A 17,143-nucleotide genomic window follows, 5' to 3' on the forward strand; every position below is an offset into this window, starting at 1 on the left:
TGATAAAGTAGAGACATTTTCTAAATAATGGCCCAATTGTGTCATGAAACTAAGAGTAATAACTGAAATTTTAAAAAGAAAACAAAATCACTCCCTGTACGGAAGAGGATTAGGGCCACTGGAAAAAAATCTGAGAAAAAAGTCAGAATTCTGACTTTAATCTCAGAATTCAAGAAAAGGAAAAAAAAAAAGACGTGCCCACTTTTTTTTTCCCCCAGTGGGCCCTAATCCTCTTCCGTACTCCCTGCCATGCTCAAGTTGGTCTGAGTATTTTGGATTTCATCCCAGTTTCATCTAAACAAAGTAGCCTGTGTTCTTTGTAGCTCTTTGATCCTAACTGTCTAATTGTCACGTTTTTCATGCCCACATCTCTATAAAAGAACAAATGAGCCAAACCTGTTAAAATGTTAATGTAGCACCTACTCCCTGGAGTTGTGCCTCTTACTAGCAAGTGCTAGAGCCCTTCATATTGTCAGATTTCTGCGGTCTTTAGTTCCAGACAGTATAAAACAATTTAAGTGTTTTATGTTGTTACTTTGTGAAAGCTTTTTTTTTTCTGTCAATCAAAAAGTAAATAAACACATCAGCATATTCTGGAAAGTGAGCTGTCTCATCTGCTTTCTTGTCCTCATAACATTACATGTATTTGTTGTGACATTTATCTCCAGGCTGCCTTGGTGAAGAATGAACTTTAATTGGACTTAGATATGCAGATCCACGTGTGTGTGTGTGTGTGTGTGTGTTTTTTAACAACGAGTCAGTGTTTGACTTTGTACAACATGAAAGTAGATTTGAAATCAAACAATGAGACAGGGTCTGTCCCAGCTATCAGTTCGATTCAGTTTTATTTATATAGCATCAAATCCCAACAAGAGTCACTTAAATGTGCTTTACACTGTAAGACAACTTATAATCAGACAACCCCCTAAGACAGGGATATCAAACTAATTTTACTTTCTTAAGTGAACCAGAGCAGTGAAATTCCTCTTTTGGTCAATATAAAGATATTTAACTAAACATTTAATCCCTTATATTCTAATAAAAGAAAGTATAAGTACACTTGCAGCAATACGTCTCACAAGTCTGCTCTCTCATGCATCCATCTGAGTATGAAAAAAGAAAGAAAGGACTTACAGAGAAAGAGCATAGGAAAAAAGTGCTGCCGTGACTGGGTGAATGAGTCAAGGTGTGTAAAGTGCTCAGAGTAGAAAAGTGCTATATAAGAAGCAGTCAGTTTACCAAGTTAAAGATATCATTCATCTGCTCTTATCTTCTTCAGTGCCTTGTGCCAACAGAGTGCAGAGCAGCTACTTGAATGCTAATCCACAGAGGTTGATTATTTTGTTAATAATTTTCCATCTTCATTGCCTATAACTCTGGATACTATAGCTCTTGAAAAAAGGGAGCCTCAAATCAGACGTACTTGACTCCCTGGTTTGACTCTCAAATGCGCACCTTAAAGTAGATAGCTCATAAGCTGGAGAGTACTGACAGAGACTAGAAAAGAGAGATCATATTTGTCCTATATTCATTGACTCCCTGTTAAATGAGAGCACTATCACATAATGAGAAAACAAACTCTTGCGTTCAAGAAACATCCATCTATCCTTTGCATGCTAAATGCAACAATCACCACACCTTTCCCCCGCATTTATATTTTTGGGATCAGTTCATCCTGCGCATGCATTACAGAGTGGAAAATCAATCAAGCTTATTGATTTTAGCTCAGCAACACTCCACTGGGTTCACTGTCATTTTCACTAAGCTTCAACTTCATGATGAACTCGTTCTGATATTTGATTTGATTTGATTTGATATACCTTTATTAGTCCCACAAGGGGAAATTTCATAAGGCTGCCGACCTATTGCACGCAATGGCGGCGCCATCTTACCCTCCGACCATACATACATTACACAAAACATCACATGGGGAAGACAGGTCAGAGAGGTATAACAATGGAAAATGCACAACATGAGGAAAGATAAGGAGAAAAAAATAACTCCCCCCAGACTGAGCTCCAACAGGGAGATCAGTTTGAGAACAGAAAAAAACACCTCTGCACATAGCAAATGAAAAAAACTCTTAATACACCAAAGAAACACATGACAAGGGTGAGAGACAGCCGAATTAGACAGCACATCCGGGCCTGCGTGCGCTGGTCTCCATGATCCACCGTCAACATCGGAAGGGAATAAGCATCGAAGGCGTTTGGAAAGGGAGGGGGGATGAGTGTGTGCATATCAGTGTATATATGTATGTGTGTGTGTGTCCAGAGTTCAGCTGAGACAGTGTCCTTCGCCCTGCTAGGCTAAGTAAACAGTCTTCCAGCCAACCCAGGTGGCCTTGCATGGAATGGGAAGGAACAGTCTAAACACAGTCGTTATCAGGGTGTCGCTGAGAGGGTGAAGTGATGGTGCTTTTTACTTTAGTGCGAACAACTCATATGAATATGGTATTCCTGCTCGGGGGCCACTCGTTCCCATGAGCACAATTGCCTTTAAAAAAAGATTTAGGTTGATGTTATGAGCCAACTTCCAGTGTCAACTTTCACATGAATGCAATTGTGATGCAAGGTTTTTATATTACTATATTTGATGTGACTAGTATTCTTTATTTCTTTTGCTTAAATACTCTTGTTGATCATATGACCAAATTATTAAGCTTGAAACTGACTTTCACACAGTCTACCACTCCTTCATGTGTTTTTGGAATACAGTTGACAGCTACTGACAGCCATTGTTTACACCAATGGCAGATTTTCTTGGAGCAGTGTTATGCTGATTTGATCAGCTACGTCTGGACAAGTCTGCCTTGTTACTACCACCATCAGAAACCTCTTAAAACATTGAATGGTCCTAACCACATCTACCCATGTGTACTCCACGTGTCTACATACTGCAACAACAACAACCACCACCAACTCTTTTTTTTGTTTGTTTGTTTGTTTGTTTTTTGGCAAGAAGATGTCCTTGTAGGCTATGATGCATACTGGACTGCCAAATCTAACACACTCTGAAGGGTTCTATAACCAGAATAACACCTCTTGTCAAAATGCCCTGAGATGAGATTGGTTCCAACTGGCCTTCCTAATTCCTACTTTTGACTACTTTTAACCTTATTCAGCATACAATGACCATTTAGCTGCATTAGTTTCCTATCCTCCGTAGAGCCCAGAGGCATAGGTGGGCTGATGGGTAGGAAGGCAATGGGGCTGGTTGGAACACTGTGGCTAGCAGGATTTCTTGACCTCTCAATGTCCTGGATAAAAAATCGATTGGTTCCGTTGGAGCCATCTACTAACAAAAGTGTGTTCTGTAGATGTGGTTGAACTACATATTGTATGGGTTGTGATACAGAGCTGGTGTAGTAAATTGGTTCCTGTTGTAGTAAAACAGTCTGAACTGGACTGAGTAGTTTATCATAATGACTAATATGAGAGGAACGTCTGACACTAGTACGCTTAGAGGTAGGAAGTGTCATAGATCGGGCAGTACTTACAGTACCGACAGATGACTGTAGTATATTTGTATTTGACGTTACTCTTTCTGTTTTTATGTCTGCATGCTTTGTTTCAACAATGTGCTCCTGTCTGCTCTTAAAAACTGGCTCGACAAAATCAGCTGTGCTTTTGATAGCACCTGCAACATTTTGTGCCAATATGGGTTTGGGGGACACTGTAGGAAACATACAGATCTCAGCCAGAGTCTTGAACTTTGGCCCAAGTTCAGTGAGGAAATCTAAGTCATTGTCATCCTCCAGAAGGCTGCAGCAACCCACAGAACCAGCAGAGGAGCCCTGGCCCTCAAAATCATATTCCAAATGGGAATCCTCCACAGGAACAGCACATGCCGCTTTCTGTTTGAGGCAAATAAACAAAACAGTCAGTGGCATCAAAAGCTTCATTACACAGGAGTCCAAAGAGAAGATACTGTGACAAATAATTGCATGTATAGCTATTATACCATAGTACCTGAGAGTAGTAATCATTGAGAAAAGCATCAGGAAGGGCTATGTCCTCATACAGGGCTTCTGTGTGTTGTATACCCATCACTTTTCTGTTGAATGACGCACGCCCTTTGCCAAGGTTCACTGATTCCCTTGAAAATGTGTAAGCATTGTCAACCTCCATTACAGTCTGGACAGCTGCCTGATATTTCTGCTCGCTGTGGATTTGTATCTCATCAATTTCCATTATGTTTGAATTTTTCCTGTTGAAATTTGATGACTGTCCCATCTTAACCTTTTGGAGCATAACAGGTAAACTTTGGCGTGACATTTCCTAAAAGTAAAAGAAGAAGAAAAAATTATCTTTGAACACAACTTCTGTACGAAACGACATTGATTTCAGTTTTCAGAATCATGTTTTTAAAACAAAGTTGAATCAGGGATGACTGACAAGCTATCGCATTCCTCCTTAAAAATCAGTTTGTTTTCTACATATCCACATTAAATAAAACAAAAAAAAATTTTCCCAGACAAACGTGAATGCCCACCTTATCCTCGCCTCTGCCTTCAGTATGATAGGATATGAGGTTTTCTTTGGGGAGAAATGGTAGCTCATTAAATTGGTCAGGAAAGATTTTGTCTGCCCCTGCATACTGACAGACCACCAGAAGAAATGGGATAACTGCACAAATAAAAAATAGATAAAAACATTCAAATTCGAATGTAAAGATTCAAACTAAAGCATAAAAGTTTGGGCTTTTCATGTATTTAAACCTTTTTTCTGTTATGCACAGTACTTTTTCAGTGTAGGTAAAAATACAATAGGTTGCAACAAACTAGTATTATATTTAAATAGAACTTAATAATACTATAGAATAAATAGCTGTACAGACACAAAATAGTCCTGAATATGTATTGAAAATCTTAAACATATGTTTTTCCCAACTAGGCCTGCTATACGTATCATTAGTGGATGTTCTAAAATCAACTCACATAGCAGTAAGCAAAATGCCAGTAACAACAAGCCAATGGCTGGTGTAGCAAGCTTAGATGATGTAGTTCCTAGTCTTGCTGTTCTCAGGCTGCAGTCCTCTGTTTCCGAACAAGTACAAACATTCACCGTAAAAACTTCCTTGGTTGGACAAGACAGACCCTGGGCATCCAACACCTCTACCTGGAGATTATGTTGTCCAGGCCAGAGTGGCACATGAGAATGAATAGCAGCGCTTGTCTCTGGAGATAACAAAGCACAAAAAGTTTTCAAAGACAATTTCCCTCCACTACACTGCAACTCAAGCTTCGAATTAACTTTACTTCAGGATTTATTCTGCCTCCTCAAACAAAGCAAATACTTTGGAAAGGAAAAACCAATTACATTACATTTAGTAAAAACAACATATAAAAATTTGCCCAAATTTCTTTTCTGTAAACTAGCAGATAGTTTATTTTACTGCATGATATTAGAATAGGGTGAATTGATGCCACTGTAATAGCATTAGAGGAAATAATTATTGTATTGTAACTGAAAATGTACACTATATTGCCTAAACTTTTCACACTTTACACACATATGAACTTGAGTGGCATTACATTCTTAATCCACAGAGTTCAATATCATGTTAGCCCACCCTTTGCAGTGTCAACTCTTCAGGGAAGGCTTTCCACAAGGTTTAGGGGTGTGTTTACTGTGCCCATCAACTTTTATGGAATTGTTCTTAATCTAAATGTTTGGTTTATGATCTCTCTCTCTATTAAAATGAAAAACTGTTCATTTCTTTGTAAGTGAGCAAACTTGCATATTCTCAGCAGGGGATCAAACACTCATTTCCCCCACTGTATAGATGAGGCTTAAGTCTTTACGGTAAATCACTATAATAATAAAATTAGTACTACAATTACTAATGCAAAAATAAATAAATAAATTAAATTAAAATGGTAAATGGCCTGTATTTGTATCGCGCTTTACTTGGTCCTCAAAGGACCTCAAAGCGCTTTACACGTTCAGTCATCCACCCATTCACACGCACATTCACACACTGATGATGGCAAGCTACAGTGTAGCCACAGCTGCCCTGTTGCGCACTGACAGAGGCGAAAATAAACGTTTCCATTTTTTCTTTTGACTGAAACCAGATTTTCTTACCATTGATGACTTCTACAACCCAGCTGCCTTGTGTCCCATCAGGTATTATTCTGAACGTGAACGGAGCAGCATTGGGACTAACATCTTCATCAATGCCCGTAATGTAAACAGATTTCTGATCAGAGCACAGACTGGCATGGTTTGTAGTCAGGGTTGGACAGTGGTCATTGCCGTCAGTGACTTGAATGGCTATTGTTCCCGTTGCTGTCTTTGATGGCATGTCTGAAAAGCAGATACGGTAAATATGTCAGTAAGAATTTGAAGCAAATGCCGTGATTGCCATTTGCTGGACTGGTATACATAGCACCTTTCCATTTAATAATAATAATAATGGATTGCATTTATTTAGCGCTTTTCAGGACCCCTCAAAGCACTTTACAATACCACTATTCATTCACTCTCACATTCATACACTGGTGGAGGCAGCTACAGTTGTAGCCACAGCTGCCCGGGGGCAGACTGACAGAGGCGAGGCTGCCATATCGCGCCATCGGCCCCTCTGGCCAACACCAGTAGGCAGTAGGTGAAGTGTCTTGCCCAAGGACACAATGACCGAGACTGACCGAGACTGTCCGAGCTGGCAACCTTCCGATTACAAGACGAACACACAACTCTTGAGCTACGATCGCCCTTCCTTAAGTTGAAGGAAGTGCTTTCTACTTTCTAATTTTCAGTCATTGGTACATATACATGCTTTATACCTAAGCACCTGAAAAGTTGATTCTTTTCATCTGGACGTAGCATTTTTCAGTGTCCAGATCAACAGAATCAGCTTTTTGGGACTTCCTTACCTGGATGATTGAGCATGCATCAGGACTATACCTAAACATTTTTTGAATTAGGTTTGTAGAGTTTTAAAACATTTTCTTGTTGATTTGAATTCTACTAGTATTTCAGTTTCTGGGTCGGCCTCCTGAACTGTCTCTGTGGACTCTGTTTGGTTATGCTCCCAGCTGTGTCTCCCTCCGGTTTCCCATTCCCTGATGACCTTTAATCCATTACTAATTATTCATATGTTCAATTTAGACTGGTGAAACTAATATTTTAATTAGATTCCACTTATATGTTGATCATATGAAATAAGATAATAAAAGCTTTTAAGATCAAATCCAAAATGTTTGATGACATAAGGGCTTCATATGAAGGCAGGTTACACATTTGTTTTGACTGCCTTAAATATCTTGGCTACAAGCACAACCCAGTAATTCTAGGGGCTTGTTAACCTGATAGGTTAAATACCTGATTCTCCTTGGCCCTCCACAATGAAAATTTTCAAGTAAGATCTGAAAAGTTGTTGCTACCAATATTTTATTGGTAGTTAACTGAAATGAAATCCTTCAGTAGGGAAAAAGATAACCTTCAAACCTAAATATAAGAAGTGGAGGAAGCAGCAATGAAGTCTTAGTGTTGACAAGAGAATTACCTTTGGGTATAGCTAGAATCTTGGCGATATAGGTACCATTCTTCAAGTAAGGTGACTCCCTGTCTGGTGTCCTTTTGAGTTTAATTTCAGCTGTTTCTGCATCAATTGTAAACAGGTTATCTGGATCATAAGCTTTGGCATAACTGGAATGCAAAACATATATAAGAAAGAAAAAAGAAACATCAGTAAAGTAAAAACGAGCATCAGTGAAGTAAAAGTTTCCATTTACATAAAACACCTGCTCAACATTATGATAAAGATGAAACCTTCAAAAACAAACAAAAAACCTCTAACACAAAGTAGTTTTTAACTATTTTATTAATTATAATAAATAATCATACCTGGTAATGCTTTACATTAAAGACTTTATATTATTAACATAATTTGTGTCTTGATAGGATTAAACAGACCCATCAAAGATATTTTAAATGTTAACGTTGTTTTATTGTTTTTACAGCTACCCCTGCTACCTGCTACGATTAGTTAATGTATTATTACACCAATTGACAACTTTTGCTGTTACCAGAGTAAAAGTAAGGAAAGAGCCCTCATTAAGATTAATACAGCTATTCAATTTTTTCCAATTCATTTTTGTTCAAATAGCACCAAGTAACAACAGAAACTATATTTTATTCATTTTTCTAAAACTTTAATTTATTTCTTGACTTCACTAGGATACTTTTCTTGTATATTATAGCTAAAATCATAAAATGTTACCAAATTTAAAAATAATTTAGTAAAGTTTAAAAAATTGTCATCATTGATACTTTAGTTAACCAGTTATAGTCTTTTTGACACATAATATTTACATATGTGTTAATAAATATCTTGTAATGAATTTTAACCACATTACTGCCTGTTCTTAGAAAACCTTAGTGTAAAGCATTAGCCATTATATTATTATTGCCATTACTGCAACACTCTGCTATACTTTGATCAAATGAAATAGGTGTTTGTTGAGTGACATTTTTATATAAATCATATCATTGGTAGCTTTGCCATTAATGGAAATTACTGAAAACTGGATCATTATGACTAGGTCAAAAGCTGATGACTGTTCAATTACTGAACATAAGTCTCACAGATTTTACTGTAACTTGACAAACCTGACATCTTCAGCTGTTTTTCCTGTATCTGGATCAGTGGCGGCAAACACAGCGATCTTGCCATCTTTAGGTGCTTCCTTTGGGTCCTCGGATACATGAACAATCTTGGTGTCAGGTATAAATGCTGGACCCTCTGGTACATTATTAACTGATATTTTAATGGGGTAGCTTTTTGGTGCATCTGGCTTCAGCTTTGTTCCTGGTCCTGGTTTAAGCTTCACATCAGTGCCCACTTCAGGTCCAACTCCAGGGCCAGCCTCCACCTCAGGTTTAAGTCCTGCATCCAACCCTATATCCCCCTTGCCTTTCAGATCTAGGCCCACATCTACACTCACGCCTACATCCAATTCCACATCTACTCCCAGCTCTGTCTCTGCACCCACACCGGCACCAGCACCAGCTCCTGCCCCGGCACCAGCTCCAGTAACTAGAGGGTTACCCTCTCCAACATGAACATCCACATCCATCTGTACAGCACTACCAATCACAAACGGAGCAATATTCTCAATCAAAAGGCCAAGCTCAAGCTTCTGGACGTCTTCAAAATCCACAGGCTGCAAAATAAATGATAAAAGATAAAATGAGTTACTTGAGAGAAAACAGACACACAAAACACAAAATGAAATACATTCAAGAGACAAACCCAGAACTAGCTGCAAATTAAAATGTTTGAAGTGAGTTTATACAAATACATAGTGTAAAACATTGAACACGTCACCAATTTCTAAAGGTGCTACTGTCATGAAATTCTCACCAGATGTTGAGAACAACCAATCCACCAATCCACACGTGTAGAGAAATCAAACTATAGATGTTCATGGTTTTACGTTTTAAGTATTGAGTTATGTGTAAAAATGAGAAATGTGGTAACAATAAGAACAGTGACAGACTGAACTAAATTATACTAAATCTAAGAAAGAGCTCTAGTGTATACAAACCGCTCAGTATATAAAGACCCATAATATTACAGTGATAACATATATATGTGGTGATATGCAGTGCTTTTTGACCTCCAAACATGGCATCGGCAGACCAGAAGATATTCTCTCAGGATCTCACGAGCTTGCCTAAATGTTGGTCAGCAAACTTTAAATGCACTTCAAGATGTTTTTTCTTCAGTGAGCATGCCTACAGGCCATAGTGGTCGAGTGCATTACTTGTTTTCTTTAAAACAATTCAACCTGCTGATTCCAGGTCTTTCTGTAGCTCTCTACAAGTGGACAACTCTGCTGATAATTCTTTTTACTCTGTCTGAAATCTTGTGGGGGAGCACCTGGTCATGGCCGGTCTATGGTCTTTCCACTCCCTGATTATGGCCCTAGCAGTGCTCACTTAAACATTCAGGCTATCAGATAGGCGGGCAGGATTGCTTCTAAGTACCGACAGATTTCAGCTGGTGTCATGACTTTCCATTCCTTTTTGCACCTCCCTTTCTTCATGTGCTCAAGACTTTTTTCGCGGTGTCCCTGCATCTGTGGTTTGTTTTCTTTGCAGGTATGAATTGCATGGGTCAGGGTCAGGGTTAGGCAGTAACACATTACTGTAATCTGATTACTTTTTTCAAGTAACGATTGAAGGGATTACTATTGCAAAAAAAGTAATAAGAGTACTGTTACTTTCCCTTGAGCATGCTGCGTTACTGCGCTACTAAACCGTGATTGTGTTTGTTATAGTGTCTCTAATATTACATATTCTGGTTGTGTATCATGTTTTTTTTTAATTGTAAGTAAGTAATAAAGTAACTAATTACTTTTGAAAATATTTAATCAGTAAAGTTACAGGATTACTTTCTTGGAGAAGTAATCAGTAATTAGTAACTAATTACTGTTTTCAAGTAACTTGACCAACACTGGTTGCGACTGACATCTAGTGAAAATGCTTTTATAGCTCCTTTAAAACTAATAAAGGTGCTACTGAAATATCGAAAATATTGAAACTTGGTGACACGTTCAGTAGTTGTTTACCCGCTGTATTAAATACCTTTATCAACTTTAAGATGCCCTCGTTGGTTTTCTTGTCTGTCTCAATGGAAAAGAAATTATCTTCATTTCCTTTGGAAATTGTGAAGCGAGTCAGCCAGTTGTCTGTGTATTCTTGGTCTTTGTCCAAAGCCTTGATTTTCATCACCACGACATGGTCAACATTTTCATCCACTGAGCCAGAATACTGAAATTAGAACAGCATGATAAAGATACACCCAATAATGAAAATGTTTTTGTAATAATACGATGTTAAGTGCCTGGAAATGATACATTATTTTAGTAATTCAAACTTATCCTATTGTCATCTTGTACTTTTGTACTTTTTTTTCTTTATCAAAGACTAGAAAAACATTGAAATTATATGAAATGATAAACTGTACATAGTTCCTTCTTAAATTTTCTATAGCTTTCTGTAAGGTGGTCTCTCACAGTTAGCATTCTTGTTAATTTTAGATTAAATGAAATCCTGCCAAAAATTCATGAACTGTTTTTTCAGTGTCATTCTGAAACAGGATGTTTTGTATTTACCAGATGAAAAAAGGCAGCTCTGTTTTTTCACCAATAATTATCATAACCCCAGTGTTAAGCGACCCATCAGTCCATCCTTCAGAATGCCATGCTGTGAACCACTGCAGTGGAAGCTGCAGGTCTCCACCTGATGAAGCTAACAGAACTACATCATCTACAAAAAACAAAGATGAAATCGAGCCGTCCCCTCATCCTCAGACTCTGCTTCTATTATAGAAGGCATGAGATGAGATTGATGAGATTCTCAAAGTATTTCTCCAACTATACAGGCCTGACAGGCCAGGCACCAGGGTAGGACCCAGGTAATCCTGTCCCGCACAGTGTACGCTGGACCCTTGATTTATTACAACATAAATGGATTATCTGAATCGCTCTTTGTCTGCTTTAAAACATGCTGCAGATTAATAGTGGTAATAAAACAGTGATCACTGACCTTTTTAGGGCATTTTTAGAGCAAAGAATTAAAGACAACAGCCTTAATGAACACAGTGTAGTTTGTACTCGGAAGCAGGGTTTATGGGGCTGTAAGAGGCTTGTTGGAATCTCTGAGCTTATGGTGTGCTCATAGCAGGAGGCACTAATACTGTCTTGCTTGGAAGTTTTTCTCCTGGCTTGGATGCTAGTTTTGGTTAAAAGTTAAAACACGATGCATACTTTATAAAAACTGAACAGCAGACATCGTTACATATTTAGTACACTATAATACTGAGTAAGTAATAGGGATAAAAAGTAATAAGGTAGAGCTGACTTAAAAACTGTTTATAACAGTAACCTGGAACAACATGAACAACTCACATGACATTACAATGTAAGTATGCTTGAAAACATGCACTCCTTCCATTTTATTGAAAATTGGCCCATGCTCAACAAAGCAAACTGTTAGAGTGAATTGTTAAATGTTTGTCATTTTCATGTTTACCATTTGTACATCGTTTTAACTCTGATGAAAGAAATTCCACTGTCCTTCCCCCCAGATTCTCGAGGTTCTAGGTGGGGGGCTGTAGTCTTTTATCACAGACACATCCTTGTGCTTTTGATGTAAGCTTCCTGCGTTTACGACCCTTTGGTCAGCAGGAGGTCTGACACACACACACACACACACACACACACACACACACACACACACACACACACACACACACACACACACTCTTACTTAAATACAGAAGTTCACACATATACATACAATGCCTGTCTTAGAACCAAGGGGGCGTGGCTTTGTTCTGACGTGTTTTGTGTGAACTGTCTCTCAATAAAAGGCAGCAGGAGGAGGTCAGATCTGGAGGTCATTTTCATGGTGGACACGGACGAGGCCTCCCTTGCGCAAATAATCGATCGATTGACTGTCTTGTTTTCTTCATGATGAATAAGTCTCTAGAATTAGCGGGGCTTGTGGAAACACAGACCCAACACAAACATTAAAACTATATTGAACTTGAGCTCAGGAGAGAAATTGTCACGATCCTGGGTCTTTTGACCCAGCGTTTTGAGTTTGAGTTTATTTTGATGTTTAAGTTCATTGGGTTATCTAAGTTCATGTGTTTATTAGATTCCCTTGTGTTTTCAACCTCTGTGTTAAGTCTTCCTTGTCCTTTATGTGTTTCATGTCTTTTGTTGTCAAGTTCATGTTCTCATGTCTGTATTTCATTATGTTTCCTGTTTTATTTTGAAGTGGTCCTGTGTTCCTGTGTTCATTGTGTTTAGTTTTACTCTCCCCTTGTGATGTCGTTATGTTCTTTTCTTTCAGCTTTTTTCCCCATGTGTTCCCACTTCCCTCATTACCCTCCTGTGTGTACTGTGTCATTTTTCACGTTCTGTTTTGGTCTGCATTTGAGTCCTTTTCACAATACATGCAGTCTGCCTCAGACAGACTGTGACAGAAATATTTTCTGAAGTAATAAATCAACAACTGAAACTGTTTTTTTTGCTACCAAGGGACTTACCCCATGGCAATTAGAAAGAATGCAGGGTAACTTTCTTCCTGTATTACTTTTCAAATCCATAAGCTATGTCTAAATTACATAGACAGTCCAAAGGAGCAAACTCCAGAGCTTTCCAAAATGGGCCACCACAGTTTAAGAATTTTTTTTAAACACCATTTTGCCACAATTTGTCTGACACGCAGATGAATACTTTCATACTACGAAGATGGAAATGAATCTACGACTGCTTCTCAAAACTCTGGGAACAGGTAGCGTGCAGAAGTAACAGCCTTTTACTGCTACTGGATATTCCTAAACTCCCTGCAGCTTGGGCCACCAAAGCGCACTTGATACCACTAACGTAAAGTGCATAACTTAAGCCATCCATAAATAATGAGACAGACACAGCTATGTACAGTTGTTTTGAAAGTGATTAATAATATAAGAATAAATTTGGATGCTTTAAGAACAAGTAAAGGCCATATTCATTACCTCAGATTTTTCCAGAGTAGGCATGTTATCATTGATGTCCAGGATCTTGATCTCTACAGTTCCAGTTCCTGTTAGTCCACTTGCTGCTCCTCCCATATCAGTTAGTTTTATAACCAGGCTGTAGAAGTCATAAGTCTGTGAAAAGGAGGTGAAAACGCATGACTTATATCCAAATACTTCAGAAGAATTGTAATCATACTAAGCTAAGATGAGTCGGTCCAGTCGGTCCTGTTTTCCTTCCACGATGAGAAAATCACCTTTGCGCGTTTAGCAGGTATGGTCCAATTATGACATCTGCACACTGTCTCTCTTAAGAATATTTTATTTGAATTACATTTTCAGTCCAGGAACATTGTTTTATTGTACCTGACAAAGATTGCCTGAACCAAAATGTATATATTTAAGAAATATATTAAGAAAGCTAAGAAAGAAATTCGTGCAAAAATGCAGAAGCATATATGTGTCTTGCTGTACGTGCAGTGACTGCTAGCCTCACCTCTCTGTCCAGCGTGGGCTCTTTGACATACAGTTTTCCAGTCTTTTCATCTAAATGGAACATGTGACCTGTGCCTTCTGGCTTCTGACTGACGATGCTGTAGGAGATCTCTGAATTAATTGTTCCAGCTTGATCGTTGTCTTTACCCTCAAGCTGCATGACAAAGGTTCCTGCAGTGGAGCACAACAGCTCAACATGATCATTTGACAAACAACTTTCACATACATAATATATGCAGACTGTGTTTATATGCGACAAAAAAGAAGGTTAGAGGCTGATTCGCAAAATGAATGTCAACTGGATCTTATAGAACGCAGACATATTTTAACAGTTTTTAAGATGTAAATATGATGTGGACGGCTGTGACTAAGCAAGTCGAAGGTCGTCTGTGAAATGTTAAGCTTCTAGCCCAGAGTTCTTCTGTTCTTCTTTTCCCCTGTCTGTCATGACTCCCCCTCTCTCTATTGCTCGTGCAATATCATCTCACTACTCCTAGTCTTACTAGGCTGAAGAAATATCTTCAGAAGAGGACAGATTTCAGGGATTTTCTCACAAGAACTCCATAAAAGCTAAAATGCAATTTGTATCCCATCACATATAGAAAACTGTGTTTAAAATCCATCATTACCTTTTTCGCTTGCCTCATTAATGTTTCCAGTATGCAGCTCAAAAGAAGGAGCATTGTCATTTTGGTCCTGGACTGTTATAATCAGTGGGATGTTATCCTCTGCCGTGGTCCCATTCCTGTATCTAGCGATCCCTGATAGCTGTGTAAATTGTGAATGACAGACTGAGATAGTTTTAAAATGTAACTTTTAATATGTAATACAATTATATATAGAAACTATATTAATGACTTCGGAATTTCAGCTCGTACCTGGAGTTCTACGGCCTAAGATTAAAATTGATCCTTCAAGTTCAACTTTAAAGTTCAACTTTTACTGAAGAAAAGTCATTTCTTTTCTTCAGTAAAATTTGCAATCTGTTATTAATCTGGTGCGATAGGGCCCTTCTCTATAAAGGGGAGAGTAAGAATGAGTTTAGGGAGAAAAACAGGAAGGAAGGAGGCTATTGGACACAGTTGTGGCAGGTTGAAGATGGTTGAAATTAAACACTCCGGTGAGAGAAAAGGACATTTTAAAGGAAAATACTTTTAACCTGGCCTGAGTAGTTTTGCTTTTAAAAATAATTACATTTTATCAGAAGGAGGATTGATTTTAGATTGGATTTATGTGGACTTGTTGTGATAAAAGACTGGACTGGAAACTGTTGGTTTTGTGGCCTACTTCATAAAACAAGCTGCAAAGCAGGTTTGTGAGCTATCACCAGCTATTAGCAATCAGAAATTGTGTAAGCTTAAGATAAGCCATGAAGAAGGGACTGACTTACAATTGTAAGAATGACAAATCAGCTGGAGCTGCCTGTCATCCAACAGCAGTATGACCAGCAGTCCTGGCCACCAGCTAATGGATGGCAATGATTGACTCCAGTAGTTTCGGTGAAATACAAAGGCCAGAAATAAATGCAATGATTGTACTTCTGTTTGACATTCATAATATATATTTTAGCTGCTAGTAGCTAATGTTAGCAGCTAATGTACATTCCTTCAACCATACAAAAATGCTAACTCTATTTTTCTGCGATTGCTGTGGATACGTTCCCTGAGGTCTGTATCTGGAGCTGAGACCAGGAATGGAATTCCATGATATTGTTTGGTGTTACATAATAGAGAAAATGGTGAAAGAAAACTGTGCAGAGTAAAAAACAGAAAAGAAAAAATGAACAAACAAACATCAAAACAAACTTACATTGTAGGATGGGCAGTTTTCCCGATCCAGCAGATCAGTGATACGTACAAAACCAGTCTCTCGGTCCACCACAAAGAGGTTTAATGGAGTTTTATCTGCCCCTTCTCCAGAAAGGAAATATTGAACTATCTCAAATTTGTCTTTATCAGAGCGTATCTGAAATAAAACAGGGGGAGCATTTACTGTAAATTACATAGTAAGACTTGGTAAAATAGATGGTAAACATGTAAAAAATTGTTCTACTATTGAAGTTGAACTTAAGTCTCAGACAGTGATGTCAGGTTGGGGTGCTTCTTAAATATTCCTTGTTATACTTTTTAGCAAGAGCAAGTATGTGTTCAAGAACTGTTTTTCCCTCTCTACTGGAATTGTTTTTGTAATAATACAAAAACTATGCCAAAGCACTGCAGGTACAACAGATACTGCACAGACATAAATGATGTCTAAACTTTTAATTTTACTATTGAAAAGAAAGAGTATATGCAGAACTTTACAAATGTCTGCACCTGAAATGTATCACTGTGATCATATTGGATTTGCAAATCCTTTAACAATTAGTTTTTAATAGGAAATCTGCACTGACAGCAAACCTATGACTTGTGGTTGTTTTCAAGTGTTCAACTGTGTGTACAACTGGACTTTTTTAAAGGAATGTTCATGACATGCAATCCTAAAGTAGCGGAAGATAACCAAATGATGTGATAGAAGCCACTCAGCCACTGCTTAAAAATATAACGTGCATATAACATGTGTATATGCTATAAAGATTTCAATGAGCTGAAGACCTTTGCAACGTGTTCCAAATGGGTGTAGTCGATGTTCTCCATCAGCTTTGTAGCAGGAGGAATCCAATCTCTCCGATTCCTCCTCAGTTTCTTTACCTTCTTCTCTTTGGCCTCAGAACTCATCATCTGTAATGACAATAGTACAGTTAAATCCCTCAGTCCACAACAAAACGCTGGGCGAGGCTTTCTTATTTTCCTTACACTGTGTTATCTGCGAACCGCCAACTTTGATTGTAGCATATAAATAATAATCTGTGTTAGGCAGTAAAATAAATAATATCTGACCGCACCACTTCATGGTGCTGTTTTGTCGCTTTAAATAAGAAGGATGCCCTAGCATGTTAATGTGATAGTAGTTTAAGACTGAATACTCACTAAGGCCAGTAAAAATAGAAGCAGTAGTCTCAACTCCGCCATGAGTGCAGAGACGGGTTGGGATGTGTTGAGTCAGGTTTTCAAAAAAGAACAAACCGATGTGCTGTATGTAATCTAATAATGTAATAATGTAAAGA

At 38.2% G+C, this 17,143-nt stretch overlaps 1 protein-coding gene across 2 annotated transcripts; it reads right to left on the reverse strand.

The window, feature by feature from the left end:
• Positions 1-2,727: 2,727 nt before the first annotated feature.
• LOC120744262 (desmoglein-3-like) lies at positions 2,728-17,143 on the reverse strand. Of its 2 annotated transcripts, XM_040048538.1 has the most exons (14): positions 17,007-17,139; positions 16,632-16,757; positions 15,847-16,002; positions 14,667-14,805; positions 14,039-14,208; positions 13,543-13,677; positions 10,599-10,784; positions 8,619-9,172; positions 7,513-7,655; positions 6,090-6,311; positions 4,940-5,179; positions 4,495-4,628; positions 3,972-4,280; positions 2,728-3,856 (listed from the first exon to the last, which is right to left on the reverse strand). In XM_040048538.1, the coding sequence occupies exons 1-14, from the start codon at positions 17,046-17,048 to the stop codon at positions 3,095-3,097; spliced, it is 3,318 nt and encodes a 1,105-aa protein (XP_039904472.1). In that variant the 5' UTR covers positions 17,049-17,139; the 3' UTR covers positions 2,728-3,094. The 2 variants fall into 2 exon arrangements, with proteins under 2 accessions (XP_039904472.1, XP_039904473.1); XM_040048539.1 differs by lacking the exon at positions 6,090-6,311 and having other exon boundaries at positions 17,007-17,143.

The sequence above is a fragment of the Simochromis diagramma genome, unplaced genomic scaffold, assembly GCF_900408965.1.
Source record: "Simochromis diagramma unplaced genomic scaffold, fSimDia1.1 OVJJ01000557.1, whole genome shotgun sequence".
Classification (NCBI taxonomy): domain Eukaryota; kingdom Metazoa; phylum Chordata; class Actinopteri; order Cichliformes; family Cichlidae; genus Simochromis; species Simochromis diagramma.

Excerpts from the sequence above, each read along its gene's own strand:
- LOC120744262 (XM_040048538.1), bottom strand. The coding sequence starts at position 17,048 with ATGGCGGAGTTGAGACTACTGCTTCTATTTTTACTGGCCTTA. Across the intron at positions 13,678-14,038 it reads AGCCCACGCTGGACAGAGAG|ACTTATGACTTCTACAGCCT; the intron begins GTGAGGCTAGCA and ends TCCTTTTCACAG. Across the intron at positions 3,857-3,971 it reads TCAATGATTACTACTCTCAG|AAAGCGGCATGTGCTGTTCC; the intron begins GTACTATGGTAT and ends TGCCTCAAACAG.